The sequence below is a fragment of the Saimiri boliviensis genome, chromosome 13 (assembly GCF_048565385.1).
Source record: "Saimiri boliviensis isolate mSaiBol1 chromosome 13, mSaiBol1.pri, whole genome shotgun sequence".
Classification (NCBI taxonomy): Eukaryota; Metazoa; Chordata; class Mammalia; order Primates; family Cebidae; genus Saimiri; species Saimiri boliviensis.
The window spans coordinates 77,293,334-77,319,737 of NC_133461.1; the positions used below are offsets into that span (position 1 = coordinate 77,293,334).

General features: G+C 44.9%; 3 protein-coding genes across 4 annotated transcripts in view; 1 reads left to right on the forward strand and 2 right to left on the reverse strand.

Annotated features, from left to right (window-relative positions):
• ADAM9 (ADAM metallopeptidase domain 9) overlaps positions 1-1,435 on the reverse strand; it is a 117,704-nt gene extending 116,269 nt beyond the window's left edge. The window contains exon 1 of one of the 2 annotated variants that reach the window (XR_012513198.1): positions 1,224-1,434. Coding sequence is in view for 1 of the 2 variants with exons in the window: in XM_003938130.4 (XP_003938179.2) it covers positions 1,224-1,320 (97 nt within the window). In the remaining variant the exon portion in view is untranslated. Of the gene's footprint in view, positions 1-1,223 lie in introns of both variants that reach the window. The other variant, XM_003938130.4, reaches the window with a different exon arrangement.
• Positions 1,436-1,808: 373 nt separating this feature from the next.
• Positions 1,809-8,426, forward strand: TM2D2 (TM2 domain containing 2). Its single transcript, XM_010348737.3, has 4 exons — positions 1,809-2,161; positions 2,944-3,031; positions 5,280-5,395; positions 7,691-8,426. The coding sequence occupies exons 1-4, from the start codon at positions 1,935-1,937 to the stop codon at positions 7,902-7,904; spliced, it is 645 nt and encodes a 214-aa protein (XP_010347039.1). The 5' UTR covers positions 1,809-1,934; the 3' UTR covers positions 7,905-8,426.
• A 74-nt stretch (positions 8,427-8,500) lies between these two features.
• HTRA4 (HtrA serine peptidase 4) lies at positions 8,501-26,361 on the reverse strand. The gene is made up of 9 exons (XM_010348745.3): positions 25,648-26,361; positions 25,258-25,357; positions 23,598-23,802; positions 22,089-22,283; positions 20,984-21,016; positions 18,780-18,894; positions 17,983-18,040; positions 17,500-17,595; positions 8,501-11,563 (listed from the first exon to the last, which is right to left on the reverse strand). The coding sequence occupies exons 1-9, from the start codon at positions 26,150-26,152 to the stop codon at positions 11,401-11,403; spliced, it is 1,470 nt and encodes a 489-aa protein (XP_010347047.2). The 5' UTR covers positions 26,153-26,361; the 3' UTR covers positions 8,501-11,400.
• Positions 26,362-26,404: the final 43 nt, after the last annotated feature.

Here is a 26,404-nt window from a genome sequence, read left to right on the forward strand (position 1 = left end):
TCCGGATGTATAGTCATCTCCACCTTAAACATTGGTGAATGTTAACCATCTAGAATACCACCGGAAAAGTAGTTTTAACCAGAAGAAATTTGGCAACTTCCCATTCAAAACATTTTCAGAGTTCAACATTTCCACACTGGGGCAAATTTACTTCATTTCAAATGAAGCAGCCAAAGATAAGGAAAAAAAGTAATTAGTTTTCTGAAGGTCAACAGTCCTGTGATGAAGTCTTCTATTATCACCTTTGAATAACTCTCAATGATTTAGTAAAAGCTCCTATTTCCATCATCTTCTGTCGCTGATAGAGAAAATACAGCCATATAAACAATTATCTCATACAAATCCAAAATAAATAAAGAACTTGTTTCCAGAAAGACGCCAGCGTGCTGACAATTTGCTTCCACTAGGTTTGGGTACCTCCAATACAAATATCTTACATAGTCAAGGGCAGTTTCACAATTCAAAAACGACTTCACACAAATGATTGAATTCCTACAATAATCCTGTGAGTCCAACAGAGCAGGGATTATCTGTCCGGATTTAAGACAGACTGAACCGAATAAAAACACAGATTTTTAAAAACCGGTTTGGCTATCGAAATGCAGCACGTTGTTTACAAAATAAAGTATTCTTACTACAAAAATGACCCAAGATTAATGAGCGTTCCCCACCTCCCCCCACCTTTATTCCACCACTAAATTTAGCTGTGTGGACCCAAGGATAGCATTAACTCAAAATCTCAAATTATAACCTGCAGCAAAAGTTCCCTCTCACAGGCTCTTTCCAAGCGACATTAACTCCAGGAGCAGGAGCCAGCTCCCTCCCTGCAGGCGTTTGGAGACTGAACGCCCGCGGGCGCGCCCAGCTTACAGGGCTCTGGCCCGCCGAGGTCAGCGCCCGCCCCAGCGCGGGCGTCGGGGCGTCTGGGGGACCCGGCTCGGCGCGAGGCGGCGGGGGATAGGAGGACGCCCGGAACCGCTCCACCAAGCAGGACACGGAGGAAGCGGCGCCGGGCAGCGGACCCGGGCCAAGAAGGGCTTGGGGCGCCAGACCCCGAGCCGAGGGTGCGACCCCGGTCCGCACACACCTGGGCGGCCGCGGCCCCCGACCTCGGGTCCGATCGCCAGGTCGGGCCCCTCCGCTCCCAGGCACCACAGGTTCACTCCCAGCGCCCCGTCCCGAGGAAGCAGCCGTCCCAACGGACCGGGGGGATGGACACCCACCTGGCCGCGCCCCACCGAGGACTGGGCCCACCAGGCCAAGCAACAGCAACCACCGGACGCGGAGGGCCCCAGAGGGTGAGCGGGCGCCAGACCCCATCTCGGCCGATTCCGCAGGTTCCTCTCAGCACTCGGTAGCCTCCGCCTCCGCCACTTCCATCATTTTCCAACCGTGCCGGGGCCCCAAGGCCGGCCGGGAAGCGCGCGCACGCGCCCGGGGACGAGCACGCGCGCGGCATTGACGCAACTCAGCCCTCGGTCCGAGCTCGCCCCCGACATCGCCTCGCTGCGCTGACGTAGGGAAAAATCCAGTCCCCGACGCAAGAATAGATTTCTAAACCGGCCGCGGCCACCCGCACTAGTCGGCCCGCCAGTCATATCCGCCCCGCCCCTTCGGCTCCCGGGCACGCCCACCATGGGGGTCAACGGATCCAATTGGAGGACGCATTCGGCGCAAAAGAAGGAGGAGCGTGAAACCCTGCGGAGAAATCGAGAAGCAGAAGTGGAGGGCGGTGCAGCCCCGCCCATCAGCTCGGCTTTTTCTGTTGGTTGGCGGAGGTGGGCGGAGCGCCGAGTTGCACGTCCATTGGCTGTTTGGCGGGGCTACGCAGGCCGGGCTATACGGAAAGGCCTGACCACGCAGTGCTTGGGTCTGTGCTGCCCGCCTGGGGTTGTTGTGGTCGTGGCCGGGTCTCCGCTCCAGGGCCCGGGAAAATGGTGCTGGGTGGTTGCCCGGTGAGTTACTTACTTCTGTGCGGCCAGGCAGCTTTGCTGCTGGGGAATTTACTTCTCCTACATTGTGTGTCTCGGAGCCACTCGCAAAATGCGACCGCCGAGCCTGAGCTCACATCCGCTGGCGCCGCCCACCCGGAGGGCCCCGCGGGTGCTGCGAGCTGGGAATATGGCGACCCCCAGTCTCCGGTCATCCTCTGCTCATACCTGTAAGTGGTCTAGGCGGGTGGAAGTGGAGGGTGTGCCAGAGATATATAGGTATTGGGGGAACGTGGGGCGGAGGGGAGGCTGCGTTTTTTCAGACCCTGCCCCGCGGGAGGCAAATATCGTGACCCAGGTTCACTACCCATGCAGGGAAAACTGTTGCGTGTCAGTGGCAGAGCCTTTGGCATCCCTAAAGAGGAGAACTGGGAAGGAGTAACATATAGCCTCTGGAAGAAGGGCGTGAGGTTGTGCTTTCTCTGCCCTGCGCCCTTTAGTCCAAGAAGAGTATTGGTTGAATCAGTGCCAGTACTGAATAAAGCATAAATGAAGTAAATGACTTTTCTTTGCCTACAAGGCATTTTTTAAAGCTATCAATATCCGTACCGTTGCAGAACCACGCCATTTTTTAACCTCTCTTCTTGATCAAACAAGAAAAGGCATTTGAGAAATGCAAAGAGGACTGAGAATCCTTTGGATTAAATTTTGCCCCCAAAATTTTGTGGCTGGTTGCCTACTTAAGAGATGAAACCATGTCAGAAGTACAATCCTTATAAAAATAGGACCAGAAACACCTCCCTTCTCCAACAAAAGGTTCATTTGGGTGGCTGTCCATTTGACCTGCTGTGCTTCAGTTTAATTGGCTTGGAAAGGGATCAGCAGAGTGAAACTGAACCCTAGAAAATTTGGTGAAGAAATGTCTTTTGCCTATTTTGATTATGTGCATGCAAACAGCGATTTGCAAATACCGTATGATGATGATGATCATGATGTTACTGGTGAATTACAGACCTGATGAATTTATAGAATGTGAAGACCCAGTGGATCATGTTGGAAATGCAACTGCATCCCAGGAACTTGGTTATGGTTGTCTCAAGGTGAGTTTTTGTTTGGTTGAAAGAGCAAACCCTTCCATAAAGAAATAGTAATGTCTAAATGCTGTTACATGAAAGTATAAGAGGTACAAAGCTTTTTGAAGAATTTCGTCAGAAAGACTGTTACTGGAAATTTCCAGCATGGCCAAGGTCAGTGACTGAACAAGACATTCGGTTTCCTCATGAAGGAGCACTCTCAGTGCCAGAACCACCCAGGTGCAAAGACCAACCTGTCTTTGGTTCCTTTGGCCATTGACAGATTTTGAAACTAAAATGTCACTCCTGGCTCCCCTTTAAGGCATGCACCTTTCCTGAAAGAGCAAAAGAAAATCTATGCACTTTCCAACACTGATGATGGATTGGGCAGTATCTTTGTTACACATGCATCTGGGGCAGAGCTTCTCTTGCCAGTGACATTTCTCTTCTCCAGTCAAGCAGGTTCCACCATGTCCTTAGGAGATAGATGGGGTCTATCAGTATGTCTTTGTAGGACGTTAAAGCATTCCAGAGGAAACCGTTGTTTAACAGTGGCTTCTTGGAATGGAAAAAAAGCTGTTAAGTTCCATTAATAACATCCCTAAAGCTGGGTGTACATTCCTAATCAATCTCTAAGAAAAATAATGAAGCTTATGTATCTTCTCCCCACCATGGACTCACCATCCTATTGTGCTTCATAATGCAAGTCAGAAGTCAGTCAGGTGTTGAGAGGATGATGGGAAAGCAATTTTTGTACTAACTCAGACACAGGGGCCGGGCACAGTGGCTCATCGCTGTAATCCCAGCACATTGGGAGGCTGAGGCAGGCGGATCACCAGGTCAGGAGATCGAGGCCATCCTGGCCAACATGGTGAAACCCCGCCTCTACTAAAAATACAAAAACAAAAAAAAAATTCGCTGAGTGTGGTAGCCTGTGCCTATAATCCCAGCTACTTGGGAGGCTGAGGCAGGAGAATCACTTGAACCCAAGAGGCAAAGGTCGCAGTGAGCCAAGATCACAGCACTGTGCTCTAGCCTAGCGACAGAGCGAGAGTCTGTCTCAAAAAAAAAAAAAAAAATTCAGACACAGAGGAATAAACCTGACAGTAATAAGACTAAAAAGGTAACTCTTACTGAAAACATATATAGAGAAATATTTAAGACAGTGAAATTTTAACTCTGTTGATAATTATTGATAAAAGTTTGAGTTAATATTGTATAGAAATCACTTTTGCCCGTTTTAATTAAAAATTGAGTTTATCCTGTAAGCACTCTTATTTCCTATCCTTTCACTTTGAGGAACTCACTGATGAACATAGTAATAAGCACTAATATAAGGTACTAGTAAAAAATGAGTATCTGTGATTTCTTGGCTAGAATTCAGTCAAGCAATGGCAAGAGGGTAAGAGGTCCAGTTCCGAAATTTTTGGCTGGATTTAAACTTACAGATGTCCCACAGATATCAGATAATACACATTTATGACCTAAATAGAGTCCTGAGTCAGATAATCTCCTGAGTTTTTTCCTAATTCTATTCATTTATAATAGATATAAAAGAGACCTCTAATAAGCAGTGACTTTTTAAATACCCACTACCAAATGCTCAGTTATATGCTCTTTTTCCTGTAAATATGAGCTAAGTAAAGCATTGTGTGAATCTCTTCTAAGTGGCCTTTAATGACATTGAGAGTGTTTGGGGTTTTTGTTTTTTTTTTTTTTAACTGTATTATTGAAAAAGCCAGTCATGAAGAGAAAAGCAGGAGTTTATTTAAAACAATGTACATTTAATATGGACTTATCTAAAATCACATGAAGTATGTCACTAAATTCCTTGCCCTTGAGCACAGCTGTACATCAACCTTGTTGGAATAATTGTAGTCCTGAGGCAGCTTTTATTAGTGAACATAAAGATATATGTTTGTGGCCAGGCACGGTGGCTCGTGCCTGTAATCCCAGCACTTTGGGAGGCTGAGGCAGGCAGATCACGAGGTCAGGAAATCGAGACCATCCTAGCCAACATGGTGAAACCCCATCTCTACCAAAAATACAAAAATTATTTGGGCGAGGTGGTATGCGCCTGAAGTCCCAGCTACTTGAGAGGCTGAGGCAGGAGAATCCCTTGAACTGGGGAGACAGAGGTTGCAGTGAGCCGAGATCTCACCACTGCACTCCAGCCTGGGCAACAGAGGGAGACTCATTTAAAAAAAAAAAAAAAAAACGTATTTGTGTCAGTTGCTCTGGTGAGTTGATTTTGGTCTTGGTTGTTATTCCACAGTTCGGCGGTCAGGCCTACAGCGATGTGGAACACACTTCGGTCCAGTGCCACGCCCTAGATGGAATCGAGTGTGCCAGTCCTAGGACCTTCCTACGAGAAAATAAACCTTGTATAAAGTAAGCGTGACTTTAAATGGTGTAGTTGGTACTTGGTTGGAGGTAGAGCCATTTTCCTTGTCTTTTTTTTTTTTTTTAAGAGACAGGATCTTACTCTGTTGCCCAGGCTGGGGTGCAGTGGTGCAGTCACGGCTTACTGCAGCCTGGCCCTCCTGGGCTGAAGCAGTCCTCCTGCCTCAGCCTCCTGAGTATCTGAGACAACAGGCACATGCCACTGTGCTCAGCTCATTGTTATTTTTTGGTATGACTATTTTTTTTTTTTTTTTTTTTTTTTTTGAGACGGAGTTTCGCTCTTGTTACCCAGGCTGGAGTGCAATGGCGCGATCTCGGCTCACCGCAACCTCCGCCCCTTGGGTTCAGGCAATTCTCCTGCCTCAGCCTCCTGAGTAGCTGGGACTACAGGCACGTGCCACCATGCCCAGCTAATTTTTTTGTATTTTTGGTAGAGACGGGGTTTCACCATGTTGACCAGGATGGTCTTGATCTCTTCACCTCGTGATCCACCCGCCTCGGCCTCCCAAAGTGCTGAGATTACAGGCTTGAGCCACCGCGCCCGGCTGGTATGACTATTTTTAAGCACCGAAGAGGGACTGTGACTACCATTGTGCATAATTCATTGACAGAAGCAGTATGTTTATGATAGAGAGGACTCTGGCCTTGAGCCCAGAAGGTAAGTGCTAACTGTCTCTTTCTCTAACTAGCTAAGTGCCTTTGAGCACTCAGTTTATCCCTCATCTACAAAATTTGGGCCATATGATCTAGCCCCAAAATTCCAACAATAGGGATAAATCTTGTGCAAATTACCTTAGTATTTCAGGAAGAAAGGTTTTATTATAAAAAGTGTGGGCTCCACACTCTGAAAATCAGTTTATCTTAAAGGTAAAGGATCAAGGTCATTTCTGTAAATTCTGCTTGAAGACACAGAATTGCCTTATACAGTTTGCTAACTGAAAGAGTCTATGGCTATAATGAGTAATTAATTAGAGTAACTGCAGCTATGTCAGCACAGTGTATAAAGGCAGAGCCTTATGAAGAAGTCCTTGCTTTTAGCTGCCACAAAACAACAGGAAAGAGTATATGAAGATCCAGTGTTCATATAAGGACAGGGCTTCTTTAGAGAACTACACGCAGGAAGCCAGCTGAGTCTCAGGAAAAGACCCTCTGCAGAGCAGGATGGGAGCCCAGACTCCTCCTCCTACCGTGGTGCCAGTTGTGTAAATGTGCTTGATGACTCCTTGTCCAGTCCAACTCTTAAGTTTGTATTTGTTCTTAGGGATCTCCGTATCTTAGCAAGTATTCTATTGAGACCCTCTACAAACTAGAGATTCTTAAAAGAGAGTAAAATAAGGGTGAAGAGGGTATATTATAAAAATATATATATATTTTTAGAGATGGGGTCTTTTCTGTTGCCCAGGCTAGAGTGTAGTGGCACAAAGATCCTCCCACCTCAGCCTTCTGATTAGCTGGAACTACAGGCATAGTCTACCACAGCTGGCTAATTATTATTGGGTTTGTTGTTGTTGTTGTTTTTTGGTTTTTGTAGAGACAGGGCCTTGCTGTGTTGCCCAGGTCGGCCTGGAACTCCTGGGCTCAAATGCTTCTCCTTCCTTAGCCTCCCAGAGTGCTGGGATTATAGACATGAACCGCCGCGACTTGGTCAAAAAGTTTTTTAAATTGGTTTACGTTGCGACATTTGACATCTTAAAAACCTTTCTGGCTATGAGGAGACTGCCTTTACTGAAGCTAGTCATTTCTTGGAGATAGCAGAGGGCCCAACAGGGAACATGCCTTTGATATGCAAACTAGTTCAGACACATATCTTCTGTTTCTGGCCTATACACACCAGTAAATAATACTCTTCTGCCTTAAACTTCTCAGGGCCAAGTGCCAGGCAACCAGGGACCACTCCTATACCTTAGAGCCTACTGAAGTTATTCAAACTAGCCAATTCTAAACTATTTGCCCTGCCCAGTCTTGCCTTTCCTACAGAAACCCCAAGGAAGATAGTGACCTAAAACCTCCCCCTTGCTTCTTTCAACCCCCCCAGGTATCTTTGCCAGGTAGCCCTGTATAACATCATGTGCTTCCTGTCTCTAGGACCTATGAATATAATAAACTTTGGTTTTTCCTGAGCCTCTCACCTCACTGACCATATCATAAAAGAAAACAAAATGGAGGCTAAAAGGCCACAGAGGGTCCACTGCATCTTCTCATCACTTATGTTAAATTCACTAATCTTTATGTGTTTAAATTTTTGTGCAATCATACATCTTCGTTTTTGTTCCTTTCACCTAGGTATACTGGACATTACTTCATAACCACTTTACTCTACTCCTTCTTCCTGGGATGTTTTGGCGTGGATCGATTCTGCTTGGGACACACTGGCACTGCAGTAGGGAAGCTGTTGACACTTGGAGGACTTGGGATTTGGTGGTTTGTTGACCTCATTTTGCTAATTACTGGAGGGCTGATGCCAAGTGATGGCAGCAACTGGTGCACTGTTTACTAAAAAGAGCTGCTGTCAAGGCCCAGGGAGGCAGGTGAAAGCTCTGTCTTCTGAATTCATCTCTACAGGCTCAAAACTCTTCTTTGATATCAGACCTGATGTTATTTTCCCTCTTTTGAAGTTTTGGTTAAGAAGGCTTCTTTGGACTTCGGAATTTCAACCCAGATTTTACCTTACAGACTAGAAATGACAAGCGAAAACTGTTGTGGGAATCAAATTTGTACCTTTCCTTGTGCACGAAACATAAAGGACAGTGACGAGTTTACAAGCTGTGGATGAGTTTCCAGAGTCTTCCTTTCTGTACACTGCTATATGTTCAGTCCTTCGGAGCAAGTGGATTTAACAAGTTGAGCCAAGTGAGTATTTGTATCCACATTCCTTTTGTGACCCTGAGTCTTCCTGCAAGGAGATTTGAAGCTGAACAATGAAAATCTTCAGCAGAAGTGGAAATGGCCGCGGAATGTAATACACACTGAAAGTCTGACTTTCTGAATCTAAATGCAGAATAAATTTTGCCAACCTGGAGTACTGTATGAGTATTTTTAGTATGGGGAGTAAACTCAAAATTGTATTTGTTTTGCAGAAATCTAGTCATTTGAAATGAGCCACCCTATTAAGCTCTCTTGTGTCTCCATTATGTTCCAGAGGCAGTATATGCAGCACAATAATTTCTTCATTCCAGTTATGTTTTGAAAGCCAGCGGCATCAGACGTGTGAGTTGAGCTACTCCTCCTGGCAGAGTTGTCCAATCCAAAAATCAGCATTTACCAGCCCATGTTATAAATTTGCATTTACCAGCCCATGGTAATAAGATTTCCCACAAGTTTCTGTAAAACTATTCTTCGTGATTAGGTGAGATAAAGTAAGGAGCCTTGTGGCTTCGAAAAGGAAAATATACTTCTGCTAAATTGGGATGTGATTTATGAGAGCAAAGAGAAACTGAGCACATTCTCTAAAGAAGCACGATACTAAAGCTCTCCCTGTGTGCTGCAGCAGTCAGAAAGAGATACAGCCACACTTTTGTGTTCCCAAATCACCGAGAATTAAAGGAGATGTTCCAAACTGTAAGTGGTTTTAAAAACTCAGTTCCCATCCTTTGCAATCCAAGTTGAAAAGAACTATTAAATATAAAATCAAAGGCAGAGGCCGGGCGTGGTGGCTCACGCCTGTAATCCAAGTACTGTGAGGCCAAGGTGGGCAGATCACCTGAGGTAGGGAGTTCAAGACCAGCCTGACCAACATGGTGAAACCCCATCTTTATTTTTAAAAATAAAAATCAAAGGTAGGCAATGTGGCCAAGTCAGTGACAGAGTCTGTTACTCAGAATAACTTACAAATTCTAGAAATGAAGTAGACCTCACTCGAAGTTTACCTCATCATAATTGACTTTAAGACCAGATATCACAGTTAACTTCCCTAGATACATTCCATCATTTTGTAGCTTTCCTAAGAATTTCTTGCCTTATCATTCCTGATGAATATAATCACTGTTCTTACATTATTAAATGTGGCAATTCTGTATAAAAAATTAAAACAGATGAGCCTATTTTGTCTTGAAAGTTCTGTACTACACTGACCTTAACCTTGCTTATAATGTAACAATTGGTAAACTTTTAATTCATAATCTCTATACCCTAAGTCAGTGTTTATTAAAGTTTTATGGGTCATGAAGAAACTAAACCCTCTCCCCAGAAAAATGCACATACACAGGATTTACATAGAACTTAAGGGGTTCATCTGTACAATTTATGCATGAAACAAAATCGTACTTGTACCCCATAAATTTATACAAATAAAAGTCTCAGAGAGTTCAAGGATGCCATATGTTTTTTTAAAAACACTCACTTATAAGGGAAGTCTGAAAAATAAAAACAAATTATAATATTACCCAAAATAAGATGCTACTTTAAACCTTATCAAGTTCTGCCTCATTTCACACTTTTTTCTAACCTAACAATATTCATAACCCCATCGGAAGTTGTTTTCTTTAAAAAATAAGAAACTTTGTTCCCAGCACAGTGGCTCAAGCCTGTAATCCCTGTACATTGGGAGACTGAGGCAGGTGGATCCTTTAAGGTTAGGAGTTTGAGACCAACCTGGCCAACATGGTGAGACTTCTTCTCTAGTTAAAACACAAAATTAGCCGGGTGTGGTGGCAGGCACCTGTAATCCCAGCTACTCAGGAGGCTGAGGTAGGAGAACCACTTGAACCTGGGAGGCAGAAATTGCAGTGAGCCGAGATGCTGCCCCTGCACTCCAGCCTGGATGACAAGAGCAAGACTTTGTCTCAAGAAAGAAAAACTTTGGCAGCTCCAAGATTTGAAGTCATTTATGTTGCCAGGGGAAGAGCTTGGTTAAAAGACTAAAAGACTGGAAACTACTGAAGATGCCCTTGTCACAGTCAGAAAAGCTGCTGGAGACAACAGTTGTTCTTACTGCTAGAGTGGTAATTTAATTTCAGAATCATCAATATTCCTGTGTGAGAGTCCAAAGTTACCGGTTTCCATTTGACTTCTTAGTAACACCCATTTTCCATCTACCCACAAACCTGGCCAAATGTGATACAACCTGAAAACCTGATGCACTAAAGGAGTATTACTTAAAAATGGATTGCCTTTGCACTTTATTCAGGTTGTTTCTTAAATTTTGGTAGATAGATCTATTTGTATATGTGTGTATTATATGTAGTTTATGTCTATAGAGAAGATTTAAAATACTACAGTGTCCTTCTTTCAAGGTTAAATTAGAAACTGCCTGTTTTTTTGTGGTTTCTTATCTTTAACAAAATGTTACCAGTTCCCCCAGACTTCCTGGCACCATGTTCTTCTCTCACTTGGCATAGTCAGGCATCTTAGCAACAGTATTAATACCCCAACCTAATGATCCCTGAGTGTATGTATGTGTTTAAAACTCCATTTTCCTTTTTTAATTGTAATTTCATAAAAGATTACCATTTTTCTTTATTTTTATTTTAAGTTCTGCAGTGCATGTGCAGGATGTGCAGGTTTGTTATATAGGTAAACGTGTGCCATGGTGGTTTGCTACACCTATCAGCCCATCACCTAAGTGTTAAGCCCAGCATGCATTAGCTATTTTTCCTAATGCTCTCCCTTTCCCTCTCTCCACCCTACCCCCTGCCAGGACCTAGTATTTGTTGTTCTTCTCCCTGTGTTTATGTGTTCTCATTGTTCGGCTCCCACTTATAAGTGAGAACATGCAGTATTTGGTTTTCTGTTCTTTTGTGGGCTTCCAGCTCCATCCATGTTCCTACAGAGTACTATTCCTTTTCATGGTTGCATAATAGTCCATGGTGTATATGTACCACATATTCTTTATCCAGTCTGTCACTGATGGGCCTTTGGGTTGATATCATCCATTTTTCTTTATAAGAAAAAGATCCAAAAACTCCATGTTTGGTACATCTTCATACAAACCAGGTAATATAACTTTTTTTTTTTTTTTTTTTTTTTTTAGATAATCCCACTTTAAAGCAAGGTCTTTAATTGATTATTTCAGGTGTGACTGTCAGGAACAAGGTACTTCTTCCCCGGAGAACAACCATGGAAAGGGAATCACTGTCAAGAGCTTCAACAACATCGGTTGTGGTAGTAACAGGTTTCCCATTTATGTTGACAATTACATCGTGGCCTCTCAATCCAGAGCTGAGAGAGAGGGAGAAAAAAAAAAAAAAACCATGAAACTCAAAGAATTTTACTTATCCCCATCTATAATTAAATATGTCTGTCTTAATGGCACTATTTTGCTGGCATTGAGCGTACAGAAATCCGGAAATAGCCTCAATCCTTCCAAATCTTAAGGCTATTCTAAAATATGCTGCAAAAAAGTCACCTGAAGGACAACTCTCTTATTTACCTTTACAAAATTAATTTCCTATTGAGAAGTTTATTCCTCCCATTTTTAGAAGTTGGTTTGGAATGGGGAGTTCAGCTTTTAATTTCTATCAATCCCTGACCTCTGTGAACTTCAAACATACTCCCAGCCCCAGCAGCCAAAGTGAAAAGCCCAAGTGATATGTTTTCTCCCAGACACTTAAACCCTGATCGGTTTGATTCTGGCAGCCCACTCACTTGCCCATCTTCCCCGCAAATTTATGGAGCTGGAAAGGATGCAGAATTACAGGAATTCTGCCTCCAGTAAATCAAAAACCCAGCAACATCTGAGTCTAAATATGTCAAGCTCTGGCTCTAGGGTCCTTTTCCCCAAAGTTGTGACTTTATTAATAGTCTTCAACATAATTGTTTCACATAGATTATATATTCTAGAAGCAAAAACCAGCTCCAAATACAAACACTACAACACAGAGATAGCCATGCCAGTGATTTGTCGTAAAGGTGAAAATAAGCTGAAAAAAGAAGAGCAAATGACTCCAGGAGACAGCATTTAACAGAAATGGGAAGCTCAAGGAAGAATGGTAATGTGGTTTGATCATCAAGATATGTGGAGTTTAAAAAGAGGAAGTTTAAAGCAAGAGGATGTGAAGAGAAGCTTAAGTGTAGAACTAAAAGCAAGAAATACCTTAGAAAAGGACAGTTTAGCTGGGCGCAGTGGCTCAAGCCTGTAATCCCGGCACTTTGGGAGGCTGAGGCGGGTGGATCACGAGGTCAAGAGATCGAGACCATCCTGGTCAACATGGTGAAACCCCGTCTCTACTAAAAATACAAAAAAATTAGCTGGGCATGGCGGCACATGCCTGTAGTCCCAGCTACTCAGGAGGCTGAGGCAGGAGAATTGCCTGAACCCAGGAGGCGGAGGTTGCGGTGAGCCGAGATCGCACCATTGCACTCCAGCCTGGGTAACAAGAGTGAAAATCCGTCTCAAAAAAAAAGAAAAAAAGAAAAGGACAGTTTAGGACGACGACTTGGGACCAGTAAGTACAAAGAAAGAACTTAAAGAGAACTTACTTAATTCATACTAGTTCTGAGTCAGAAAAGAGAAACCCACAAATTATTACTAATAACCTGCTATGCACCAAATATGAGGAACTATGGCTCAGACAGGACAAATGAAGTCTGATGAAATCCCACACAAAAAACGTCACGCAACTTGTGAGCGGCTAAAGCAGGATTTCATCAGACTTGGGAACCTATCTTCTCGCCACTAAATCACTCTGCCTCTCAGAAACAAAAAAGCCGCCACAAAAGCAGGATAATAGAAGGGTTAAGCCAGGGCCCACATCCCTGCTCTCTGCTCTCTAATTTACTGTGTTCTACAAGTTAATTAACCTCTCAGTACCACAGCTGCTTCCTCTGTAAAATAATACCTATATCATAAAACTGTTGGTCGCACAAACAGGTGTATAAAACACTTCAAATAGGCCTGGAGCTGTGGCTCACTTCTGTAATCCCAGCACTTTGGGAGAATCACCTGAGGTCAGGAGTTCAAGATTAGCCTGGCCAACACAGTGAAACCTCGCCTCTAATAAAAGTACAATAATTAGCTCAGCGTGTAATTCCACATACTTGGGAAACTGAGGCAGGAGAATCACTTGAACCTGGGAGGTGGAGGTTGCAGTGAGCCGAGAACAGGCCATTGCACTCCAGCTGGGGCAACAAGAGCAAAACTCAGTCTCAAAAAAATAAAACATTTCAAACAGTGCCTGAGATATAGTAAAAATTTTAATGGTGTAATTATCATTATTAGTTATAAGTTATTGTTATTAATTATTGTTATTAAGTATCATTATTAGGTATATTGTTATTTATTAGGTATAAGGACAGAAAGAATGGATTTGTTTATTTTAAGATAGGCTCTCATTCTCTTAACCAGTACGGTGGTGCAGTCATGGCTCACTGCAGCCTTAAAATCCTGGGCTCACATGATCCTCCTGCCTCAGCCGCCTGAGTAGTTGGGACTACAGGCATGCGCCACCACACCTAGCTGATTTTCTTTTATTTATGTATGTATTTTTAGAAACAGGGTCTCGCTATGTTGCCCAGGCTGGTCTCGAACTCCTGGTTCCAAATGATCCTCCCGCATCAGAGTCCCGAAGTTCCAGGATTTACAGATTCACCGCAACCTCCGCCTCCCATGTTCAAGGGATTCTCCTGCCTCAGCCTCTTGAGTAGTTGGGATTACAGACATGAGCCACCATGCCCAGCCCCACTTTTCTGTTTATCAGCAACTTCCAGCACTAATTTTCACATACATATGAATCACCTAGGAATCTTGTTAAACATCCAGATTCTGATTCAGTGGATCAAAAGTGGGACCTGTGATTCTCCTTTCCAACAAGCCCCCGCTGAGCTAATGACGCTGGTCTACAGACCACATTCTGAGTAGCAAAGACTTAGCTGAAAGAAATAGCTTTGGCTGGGCTGTCGCAGTGGCTCACGCCTGTAATCACAACAGTTTGGGAGGCCAAGGCAGGTGGATTACCTGAGGTCAGGAGTTCAAGACCAGCCTGACCAACATGGAGACACTCCATCTCTACTAAAAATATAAAATTAGCGAGGCATACTGGCACATGCCTGTAATCCCAGCTACTCAAGAGGCTGAGGCAGGAGAATCCCTTGAACATGGGAGGCGGAGGTTGCGGTGAGCCTAGATCACACCATTGCACTGCAGCCTGGGCAACAAGCATGAAACTCCCATCTCGAAAAGAAAAGAAATAGCTTTGGCCTTGAACTTAGACCTTTAAGGAGGTGGAGGAAGAGTGGAGCAGAGCAGGAATGAGGACAGTCCAGAAAAGCCAGGGACAACCCAAATTTACTGACGTGAGACTTATGACAGCTATGCTGACAGTTAGTGCTCTCTGATTTCACTAGGGGGAAAGTCCCAGTGAAAGTGGTGCCATAATCTAAACAGATTTCTGAACTCCTGAAAAATAAAAACAGTGAGAAAAGCATAATGAAGAAGTACAAAAGAGAAGCCCAGGAGAATGGTAATAGTAAGACAAGCCACTTCTTCCCTCAGTACTTAATATTAAATGTTTTGAAACAACAGTGAAACCAGCTGGAGAACCTTGTTTTGGAAGCTGGTCTAGCCTTTGCTTCATTACACAGGTCTTACTCCTAGCTTCTGATATTGTCATTCAGAATTCAAAGAAAAATGTGGGTTTGGTAGGGTTTTGGTGTAGTTTCTTTTTTGTTTATTTGGTTGGTTTTTGTTTTGTTTTTCAGGCAGGGTCTCACTCTTACCCAGGCTGGAGTGCAGTGGCATGATCACAGATCATTACAGCCCAGACTCAGGTGATCCTCCCATCTCAACCTCCCCAAATAACTGGGACCATAGGTGCAAGCCGCCATGCCCAGCTAATTTTTGTATTTTTTTTTTTTTTTTTTTGAAAGCAAGTCTCGCTTCGTTGTCCAGGCTGTAGTACAGTGGCGTGATGCCAGCTCACTGCAACCTTAACCACCCAGGTTCAAGCAATTCAATGGCCTCAGCCTACAAAGTAGCTGGGATTACAGGCATGCACTACCACACTAATTTTTGTACTTTTTATGAAGGGACGGGGTTTCACCGAGTTTGCCAGGCTGGTCTCAAACTCCTGACCTCAAGTGATCTGTCCACCTCGGCCTCCCAAAGAGCTGGGATTACAGGCGTGAGTCACTGCACCAGGCCTAATTTTTATTTTTTGTAGAGAAAAGGTTTCACTATGTTGCCCAGGCTGGTCTTGAACTTCCAGGCTCAAGCAATCCTCCCACCTCAGCCTCACAAAGTGCTAGGATTACAGGGGAAAGCCAGCATGCCTGGCTGAAAAATATATTTTCAAATACCTAAAATATGGCTGGGTGCGGTGGCTCACGCCAGTAATCCCAGCACTTTGGGAGGCCAAGGCGGGTGGATCACCTGAGGTCAGGAGTTAGAGACCAGCCTGACCAACATGGCGAAACCCTGTCTCTACTATAAATACAAAAATTAGCTGGGTGTGGTGGAGGACACCTGAAATGGCAGCTACTTGGGAGGCTGAGGCAGGAGAATCCCATGAACCCAGGGTGCAGAGGCTGCAGTGAGCCAAGATTGCACCACTGCATTCCAGCCTGTGACAAGAGCGAAACTCCATCTCAAGAAAAAATGAATAAATAAAAACCTAAAACATGTTCTCAAACTTTTAACACTTTAAATTCTTCCCATTCTTAATAATAACTATTAATGAGCCTGCCACAGTGACTCACATCTGTAATCCAGCACTTTGGGAGGCTGAGGCAGGTGGATCACTTAAGGTCAGGAGTTCAAGACCAGCCTGGCCAACATGGTGAAACCCTATCTTTATTAAAAATACAAAAACTAACCAGGTGTGGTGGTGGTGCCTGTAATAACAGCTATCGGGATGCTGAGGCAGGAGAATCACTTTAACCTGGGAGGCAGAGGTTGCAGTGAGCCGAGATCACACAGTTGCACTCCAGCCTGAGGGACAAGAGTGAGACTCTGTCTCAAAAAAAAAAAAAAAGTACCTGTTAATGAATAGTTAATAGTTACTAACACCTAATAGGTACTAAACACTTAATAATTATTAAGTAGTGACTATTCATATTGAAATAGTGGGTTGGAAATTCCTAGCCAAATTTATTGAAACTTACGCTGTTAACTCGTAACATGAGCTCTTCTTAGACTATAGAGAACCACCTCCCTCCCAAAATACAAAAAAGGCCTTTATAATTACCTAAGTCTACATCAGCACTGTCCTATAGACAATAATGCAAGCCACATATGTAATTTTAAATTTTCCTTGTAGCCACATTTTTTAAAAATTTTAAACAGATGAAATTAATTTCAATAATATATCTTATTTAACATTACATATCCAAAATATTATCATTGTAACGTGATATTTTAAAAATTGTTAATAGGTATTTTACACTCTGTTGCCTATGTCTTTGAAATCCACTTGAAACAACACACACCTCCAATATGCTATTACACAATGATAATTTTTTTTTTTTTTTTTTTTTTTTTGGAGACAGAGTCTCACTCTGCTGCCCAGGCTGGAGTGGTGTGTTCTCAGTTCACTGCAACCTCTGCCTCCAGTTTCAAGAAATTCTGCCTCAGTTTCCCAAATAGCTGGGACTACAGGCATGCACCACCACGCCAAGCTAATTTTTTGTATTTTTAGTAGAGATGGGGTTTCACTATGTTGGTCAGGCTGGTCTTGAACTCCTGATTTCAAATATTCCACCCATCTTGGCCTCCAAAAGTCCTGGGATTACAGGCATGAGCCATTGCTCCTCAGCTGATAATATCATATACAATGCAGTAATTAAAGTGAAATGCAGTTCTTCCAACACATTTCATGGAAAAATATTTTGTGTTTGGGCACACCCATTAACTTCTGTATTTTTAGTAGAGATGAGAACTCCTGATCTCAGATGATCCACCCACCTTGGCCTATCAAAGTGCTGAGATTACAGGTATGAGCCACTGTGCCTGGCCTGGGTTTTTTAATTTAAATTAAACTTAATTTAATTCAAAATTCAGTTCCTCGGTCACATCGGCCACACTTCATGTGTCCAGTACATACTACATGTGGGTAGTGGCCACTGTATTGGTCAGACCAACTCTATATACCCTCCATGTGTCTTACCACGGCACACATCTAGAAAAAGCAAAGGTAGACAACAAAGGCCTGCCCTTCTCTTACCTTTCAGCAGATGTTCCTTCGATCACTTTACATACATAAACCCCAGAACTCACATTGGGGAAAGCTGGATCACGCATTTTCATTTCTTGAATAAGGCTAAGGGAAGTGAGAAGATTAGGAAACACAATGAATTAGCCTGGTAAAAACCTGGAACTCTCAGTAGGAGTCTGTTCTGCTCAAGGTTCACAGGGGTCTAGGAAGACTCCATCGAGCTAATCACAATCATTCTAATCAGCCTGGGGGTGCAAGCTGAGCCTTTATGCCAAAGCCTAGAACCACTGGACATTATAAAATAGAGCCACAGTGAAATAAACTATGTATAGCCACTGCTAACGCAGGCAGAGGCAGATACATAACCCTGAGACAGAAAGAACCTAGGGTCACAAGAGTGTGACCCATGTGGCTCAGCTTTTCTGCTAAGACTGTGCAGCTACAGTTTTTGCCTCTGAAAAACAACCCAGACATATTCAAACACAGGCTTACGGCATAGTGAGGGGCAGCATTTGCAGACCCAGATATTTCTTCTGTGAAAACGCTTTTCCTGGAAAGGAAAGTTATGATGTGTTACAACAAAACCTCTTTCCTGTTAGCACAGTTTAAAAGACACCCACGTTCCAGGATCTCTTTGCCATCATAGCTGTCCTTTCAGGTTACTGCATGAAACACAGGCTTCAGGGAACCTCTGTCATTAGCACTTATACTCTTCCCACCCAGTTCTCTGCCTCCAGCCCTGGGTTTCATTTCCACATTAGCTCAGTCCAAATATTTATGGGTACAACTCATGCTTGGCTTGTGCCTAGTCCCACAATATTGCTGCCTGAATCACCATTATAGAAGCTGAGTACAAATGAGTGACCCAGTTGTCTACAGGATTCAGATGGCTGTCTCCGGGCTAGGTGAGGTGGCTCACACCTGTAATCCCAGCACTTTGGGAGTCCAAGGCAGGTGGATCATTAGAGGTCAGGAGTTCAAGATTAGCCTGGCCAACATAGTGAAACCCCGTCTGTACTAAAAATACAAAAATTAGCTGGGCATGGTGGTGGGTGCCTGTAGTCCCAGCTACTCAGGAGGCTGAGGCAAGAGAATTGCTTGAACCCAGAAGGCAGTGGTTGCAATAAACCAAGATCATGCCACTGCACTCCAACCCAGGTGACAAGAGCAAGAGTCTGTCTCAGAAAAAAAAAAAAAAAAAAAAAAAAAAAATGGCTGTCACCACAAACGATTGAGTGTTTCTGAAAAGCACAAAAGGAGAGTCCTGCAAAAAAACCAATTTGCTTTACCTCTCAACTGGCGCTCATGGTATTCTGCCAAGAACTCCCTAACTCGATCTGAAGGAACTGCAAAGGAGATTCCATCAGTCATCCTCAATGTATTGACGCCAATCACATCACCATCCTGGCAAGGGAGGGGACATCATTCAGTCATGAAGTTTTGCAGACTGAAGAGTGCAAGACCAGAGGAAGGAGTGAAGCTAGTTACTTAGGGTCAGAAAACAGGGCCAAGACGAACTTTGCACATCTTCAAAAAAGAGCAACGGATGTTCCTTTTTAAGGCAAATAGTATGATGGAACAGCAAAGGGTAACTGCACATGCACAGAAGTTACCTTCTTTTCACCGCCAAAGGATCAAGGATGCTGAGGATTTTTTAAAATCTTGAGCTCATTTTTTTCTTTAGTAAGTTACATTGACTTTGAAAGTGAGCCACAGTTTGTATTTTGACACAGGTAGAAGGACAAGGAGTATTTGCCTTTTTAATTATTTAACTGAAACTAAAAATAAACATGGAAAAGGTAAAAAGCTGTGGGATTGTCAGCAACACTGCGTTGAAACTATTCAGAAAAATTGACAAAATTGACCTCAGGGAACAAAGCTCTGCTAAGCTAAAGGTATGAGGTAGAAAATATTTTCCTTTTATATACCTCATCTTCCTTCAGCCTTTGTTAGGTAATGGGAAAGGACAGAAAAGAAATTTCTTATTTATTTATTTATTATTTATTTATTTATTTGAGATGGAGTCTTGCTGTGTTGCCCAGGGTGGAGTGCATTAGTGCAATCTCGGCTCATTGTAACCTCTGCCTCCCAGGTTCAAGCAATTCTCCTGCCTCAGCCTCCCAATTATAGGCCTGTGCCACCACACCCAGCTATTTTTTTTTCTTTTCTTTTTTCTTTTTTGTTTTTTTGTATTTTTAGTAGAAATAGGTTTCACCAGGTTGGCCAGGCTGGTTTTGAACTCCTAACTTCAGATGATCCACCCGCCTCAGCCTCTCAAAGTGGTGGGATTACAGGAGTAAGCCACCGCACCTGGCCAGAAAAGAGATTTCTCGTTGTAATTAAACTACAGATTGTAATTCAGTAGGTCTGGGGTGTGGCCTGAAATTCTGCATTTCTTCGATGCTCTAGTAAACTCATCGACTAATGGAGAAGGCAGAAACAAAACAAATAAAAATTACATGAAATGCTATGAATAAAAAAAAAACAAGCATTTTGCATACTATTCATTCTAAAAGCAAATGTAATATTTAAACAGGAACCAAAAGCAATCAGTGCAAAGGGACTCAGAAAAGATGATCACAAGCTGTATGTCAAACAGCATTGCACTCTCTTAGGTTTTCACATGTATTTGAGCAACTGGAAACCCTGATATTTCCACTAGGGACACAGAACACAATTTAAGAATACATGACAGAGCAATGTGTTTGGGAGGCTGAGGCAGGCAGCTCACTTGCAGTCAAGAGTGCTGGTTGTGGCTTTTCTGTCACCTATAAGCAGATCAAGAGGTAAAGACTAAAAACTTGCACTTACATAATCAGCATTTTTAAATGAGAGACAGTTCTTCATATGCAGCATCAGGGGATCTTCCAGGAGCTACATTTCATAGCACAGCAAGTCATTTGGCGTAAGTCTGGGTTTAATGTCCAAGGCTTTTGGCATGGAGTGGTGGCTTACACCTGTAATCCTAGCACTTTGGGAGGCTGAGGCAGGAGGAGATCACTTGAGCTCAGCGGTTAGAGACCAGCCTGGGCAACATAGTGAGACCTCATCTCTATTAAATAAGTAAATTCTAGGGCTTTTGGTAACTAGCCAATGAAACCAGAAAGCATAAGGAAGAGAAAAAATTCAAAGAAACCTGGAGCTAGAACCCTAGTGTTCTCAGTGGGATGAGATCACACACCAGGATAATCATCTTGAATTTTTTTCTAACTATTGACTTAAGGTCCCAAAGCAGAAAAGCACCATTCCACAGCTCTCTACACAAGAGTAGTACCCAAGTCTGCACCATGGAATACGTAAAGACATTTTTATTTTCTGTTTTTGTAGATATGGTGTCTTGCTATGTTGCCCAGGCTAGTCTCGAACTCCTGGCCCCAAGCAATCCTCCCAAATGTGCTGGGATTACAGGGGTGAGCCACAATCCCTGGCCTGGAATTAATAGTCTTTGAAAGTTAAGAAGAAACATGGAGCAACAAGGAAAGTGGCCACTTACCAAGTTCACCAGAGGACCACCAGAATTCCCTTGCTAAAAGCAGAATTTGAAAAAGACATCAGTGAAGCCAATGAATACATTTCCCTTGTTCTTTATACGTAACTCCCAATTTACCAAAAGCAGCCCACTATAGTAAGCTCCTTTCCCCCGCAGGCTGGCAAAATTCTGCCCCTATGATCACCAGTTCTGAAGTCAGCCATAGGTAAAGAACAATAGCAGTGGGACACCACCTTCTCTCTTTTTTTTTTAGATGAAGTCTCACCGTGTCACCCAGACTAAAGTGCAACGGCATGATCTCAGCTCACTGCAACCTCCGCCTCCCAGGTTCGAGCGATTCTCCTGCCTCAGCCTCCTGAGTAGCCAGAATTACAGGTGTGTGCCACCACCACACTTGGCTAATTTTTTTGTATTTTTAGTGTAGATGGAGTTTTACCATATTGACCAGGTTGGTCTTGAACTGCTGACCTCATGATCTGCCTGCCTCGGCCTCCCAAAATGTTGGGATTACAGCCGTGAGCCACCCTGCCCCACCAAGGAACCCCCACCTTCTTACAGGAAGCATGACCTCCACAACAGACCACCCAATGGCACGGATGCCAGTGATCACATCAGACAGGCCAGACTCTAACAAAGTGGTATTCCATTCCTCCGACTGTGATTTAATCAAACTTGGACATCCCCAAAAGACCAAAGGGGTCACTCTGACATTTTCTTCTCACTGAACTGCCAATATTGTATGATCTGAGGATAGGCCTCCTAAGTCAACAATCCTCAAACTTTTTGGCACAGGGACCAGCTTTGTGGAAGACAATTTTTCCATGGATGGAGAGGCAGTTTGGGATGAAACTGTTCCACTTCAGATCATCAGGCATGAGTTAGATTCTCTTAAGAAACAGGAAACCTAGATCCCTCACATGCGCAGTTCACAACAGGGTTTGTTCTCCTGTGAGAATCTAATGCCTCTGCTGATGTGACAGGAGGCAGAGCTCAGGCGGTAACGCTCATTCGCCTGTGGCTCACCTCCTGCTGCATGGCCCAGTTCCTAACAGGCCATGGACTTGTGCCAGTCCCGTGCCCGACAGTTGGGCAGCTCTAAGTGACTTACGTTTACTATGGCATCAGTCTGGATGTAGTCCATATCTGAATGCTCTATCCCCAGTTCTTTGCCCCCTCGCTGGGTGGTGCTGACAATTCCTGCAGTAGCTGTCTTCTGCAGAGAAAAAGGGCTGCCCAAAGCCACCACAAACTCTCCAGCTCGAAGGTCAGATGATCTTCCCAGCAACAGTACAGGAAGGTCAGCCTGCATGTGGCCAAAGAGGGATGAGGAGGACAGAAAGTGTAAAGAAATCAAGATCAGAATTGACCAACATGCGTGTCTAACACATCTATGACGCTGTCTCTATCTCCTTGGCCCTACCACCTGAGAAGCGCTCACTCACACAGTTTCTATGACTGCCTTCTACTACTTCCTCAAAGTCTGACTACTGCAAAGCTCTCAATTGTTAAGATAACTAGGATCATTTCTAAGACCAAAAATAATTACTTTGTAGAAATTACTATTAGTAAACAGTCAGTGAAGGCACTGATGAACATAAACTGACATTAGCAATTTAGTCAGCATCATTTCAGCTCAAATGTTAACAGTCAAAGTGAATAAGCCACAAACAGAAAGGAGATCACCCAGGGCAACACTTCTCGGACTGTAATGTGCATGCAAATCACCTAGGGATGTTATGTAAATGCAGGTTCTGAGTCAGCGCATCTATCTGGCTGAAGGTTGAGATTCTGAATTTCTAAAAAGCTCTCAGACACCCCGTGGATATATCCGGTGTGCAGACCACCAGTACTATGTGTAGCAAGGACTTCAAAGTATTCCTTAGCAGCTTTGAGTCCATTGCAGTAATTTCTGATATCCTAAGCCAAGTAAAGAGATAATTTTCCCTGAAGCAGCATCTGTTGAAGAAGGAGTTGAAGGAGGGGGAAAAAAAAAAAAAAAAAGACTGCTTGATAGTTCATAGAAACAGTTAGGGGGCCAGGTGCAGTGGCGTACCCTTATAATCCCAGCACTGTTTTGGGAGGCCGAGGCAGGTAGATCACTTGAGGTCAGGAGTTCAAGACCAGCCTGGCCAACATGGTAAAACCCCGTCTTTATTAAAAGCACAAAAATTAGCCAGGTGTGGTCATGGGCACCTGTAATCTCAGCTATTCAGGAGGCTGAGGCAGAAGAATCACTTGAACCCAGGAGGTGTAAGTTGCAGTGAGCTGAGATTGAGTCACTGCACTCCAGCCTGGGTGACAGAGGGAGACTGTCTCACCATAAAAAAGGAAGGGAGGAAGGAAGGAAGGAAAAGAGAGAGAGAGAAAGAGAAAGAAAAAAGGAAGGAAGGAAAGAAGGAAGGGAGGGAAGGAAAGAAAGAGAAGAAAGAAAGGGAGAAACAGGGATATACAGACAGGCATGGAAGCAGATAAGGGAGTAAAGAACAGAAAGAAACCAGAGAAAAGCATATACTCGACAGAAGAGATGTGGTGTGAGAGTGTAATGGGGCAGAAGATATCAGCAAATAGATAAAAATCCCCAAATATGCAGATTCTGACTCAGCCCTGAAATACTCACATTCGGTTCAATCTTAATCACCGCAAGATCCAATTTAAGGTCAATATCCTTGATAATGGCTTCATAGTGGGCCCCACTCTGAAGCTCCACCTCAATCCCCTGCTGGTTCATGATAACATGGGCATTGGTAATAATGAGCCCGTCCTCAGACACTACGAACCCAGAGCCACTGTACACAGGAACAGGCTTGCTGCCGGGAAGTAACCTGTCTCCACAAGACAACAGTGTCAACAGAGGGCAAGAAAGGTAGGGGTACAGCCATATAATCTGAGAGTCAGGAGACCTTCACTCTTATTAAACATACCTCCATCAAAGTTTTGTTTTGTTTTGTTTTTTAGACAGAATCTCACTCTGTTGCTCATGCTGGAGTGCAGTTGCAAGATCTTGGCTCACTGCAACCTCCATCTCCTGGATTCAAGCAATTCTCCTGCCTCAGCCTTCCAAGTAGCTGGGATTGCAGGCATGCACCACCATACCCGGCTAATTTTTGTATTTCCTTTTTTTTTTTTTTTCCAAACCACAATCAGAAGAAATTTTCATATTTTTAGTAGAGACAGGATTTTGCCATGTTGGCCGGGCTGGTCTCAAACTCCTGACCTTAGGTGATCGACCCACCTCTACCTCCCAAAATGCTGGGATTACAGGAGTGAGCCACCGTGCGTGGCCTTCCATCACAGTTTTCTCAGACATTTCACTTTTCCCTGGTTATGTGTAAATTTTCTCTCTGTATTAATTATGCATGTACATGGACCCGGCCATCTCTTGTGAGCATGGTTGAGAGCTGGCTCTAGCTCTCCTTTTCCAGGGACACTGCTTCTTCAGAGCTGGTTAGTGTAGTAACCCGTGGGTTCTCTGCTACAAAAAGGCTGAACCTAATGCTAATACTGTAGGCAAAAGTGAGACTTCTACCACAGTGTCAAGGACCCTGGCAGGAGAGAATCAAAGGGCTCTGATTCTGGCTTAGTTTCCACCAGCAACTGGCCTCATGAGGTAGGGCTAATTAACCCTGCACTCTGGGTCTGGATTTCCTTGCACGCAAAGTGGGAGCTGAGCAAGATCACGACCAAAATGCCTGCTAAGCTGGGTGCGGTGCTCATCACACCCGTAATTCCAGCACCTTGGGAAGCCAAGGTGGCAGATCATTTGGGCCCAGGAGTTCGAGACCAGCCTGGGCAACTTCACAAGATCCTATCTGTACAAAAAATACCAATATTAGCTGGGTGTGGTGGCAATGCCCGTAGTCCCAGTTACCCCAGAGGCTGAGGTGGGAAGATTACTTGAGCCCGGTAGATGGAGCTGCAGTGAGCCGTGATCTGTCACTGCAATTCAGCCTTGGAGACACAGCAAGACCTTGTCTCAAAAAAAAAGAAAAGAAAATGCCTACTAGCTCTTATATCTGACCTTCAATTTTGTCTGTGCGAGGAGGCGGGGGGAAAGCCCCAGGCATCTAAGGGGGCAGGGGGAGCTCGGGTTTGGAAGTCAGCATCCGTGTGCTTCTGCTTGTTAGTTAAATGACCTTGAACAGGTTATTCAACCACTTTGCGTCTGTTTCCTCACAGAGGTTTTTTGGGATTAAATGACGCTTGCGAAGGGCCTGGCGTAGGTAGGCACACAGGAACCACTAGCTGGGCCAGTGGAGGTCTTCCTCCTCCCCCTTTACCTGCGCCACAGCTGCAAGTGAACCACCGATGGCGCCACCTTCTCCACCACCGGGGCGATGAAGTTGTAATTGCTCCTGAGTGGGCCTGCGCTCCTGGTCCCTATAAAAAAAAATAACCGCTCTAGGGTACGCCTCGAGAGAACCAGACCTGCTATGCTCATTGGGAAGATGTTAAAGGCAAGACAGTGTTCAAAACGTGCATGGGGAGAAACCACGCAGCAGCAGGTAAAGAGCTCCAGTTAAGTAAGAAAGAAAATCGGTACAGTGAGGGATCGAATCCAGGAGGCAAATGACGCAGGAGGACACCGCGTGGTCACCGTGAGGTCTTGAGTCTATACACTCCTCCAGAGTTACAAAGCGTCCCGAGGGCGCGCGCCCCCCGCAGCTCACCTGTATCCCTGCAGTCCCCCCACTGCACGGGCACCGCCGGGACCTCGCCCCGGCGGCGCGCGGCGCGGTTGTTCGCCCGGAGCGCGCACAGGCTGGGGTAGGTGCGTCTGTCGCTGCCGCACACGGCCGCACCCCGCGTCGGGCAGCTGCAGGTGCTGGGCAGCCAGGGGCCGGGCGACTGGAGGCACTGCAGCCCCGGGGCACACGGCCGGCCCCGCGCCCCGCCGCAGACTTCACCCTCGGCCGCGGGGCAGACACGGCAGCAGCGGCACAGGTCGAACACCGGCGTGGTCCCCAGCGCGCAGCGGGGCAGCGCGGGGCAGCGCGTGGGCTGGCAGACCGCGGGGCAGGCCAGCTGGGCTTGTAGCCTCTTAGCCCCGGCCCAGGGGACGGGCACCAGGAGCAGCAGCAGCCCCGGCAGGAGGCATGGTCCCAGCCCAGCAGGCCGCAGCTGAGATCTAATCATCCTCCTTCCTTCCTCGTTTCCACTCTTCAGTGACTTCATCTGGACCTGCAAACGCTCCTAAATGAGCGACACTTTCTTCCGGCCACGGCCCCGCTTCCGCTGGCCCCCAAACTTTAAGGGGCAGAGCCTGGCATACCTCTCCATATACACACCCGTACATCCCCCACCACCCGCCCCCATCCCTACCCGGAGCCAGATCCTCCCCCAGGCAGTGAGTGGAAGGTCTCCAGCACTACCCGGAGTGGGAACCTACCTTGTGAAATCCCTAAAACCGACCATGGGGGCAGGCTG

Excerpts from the sequence above, each read along its gene's own strand:
- TM2D2 (XM_010348737.3), top strand. The coding sequence starts at position 1,935 with ATGGTGCTGGGTGGTTGCCCGGTGAGTTACTTACTTCTGTGCGGCCAG. Across the intron at positions 3,032-5,279 it reads TTGGTTATGGTTGTCTCAAG|TTCGGCGGTCAGGCCTACAG; the intron begins GTGAGTTTTTGT and ends GTTATTCCACAG. Across the intron at positions 5,396-7,690 it reads GAAAATAAACCTTGTATAAA|GTATACTGGACATTACTTCA; the intron begins GTAAGCGTGACT and ends CCTTTCACCTAG.
- HTRA4 (XM_010348745.3), bottom strand. The coding sequence starts at position 26,152 with ATGAAGTCACTGAAGAGTGGAAACGAGGAAGGAAGGAGGATGATTAGA. Across the intron at positions 23,803-25,257 it reads CACTTGCAGCTGTGGCGCAG|GTTACTTCCCGGCAGCAAGC; the intron begins GTAAAGGGGGAG and ends TTGTGGAGACAG. Across the intron at positions 11,564-17,499 it reads GAAGGAACATCTGCTGAAAG|CTCTGGATTGAGAGGCCACG; the intron begins GTAAGAGAAGGG and ends CCTCTCTCTCAG.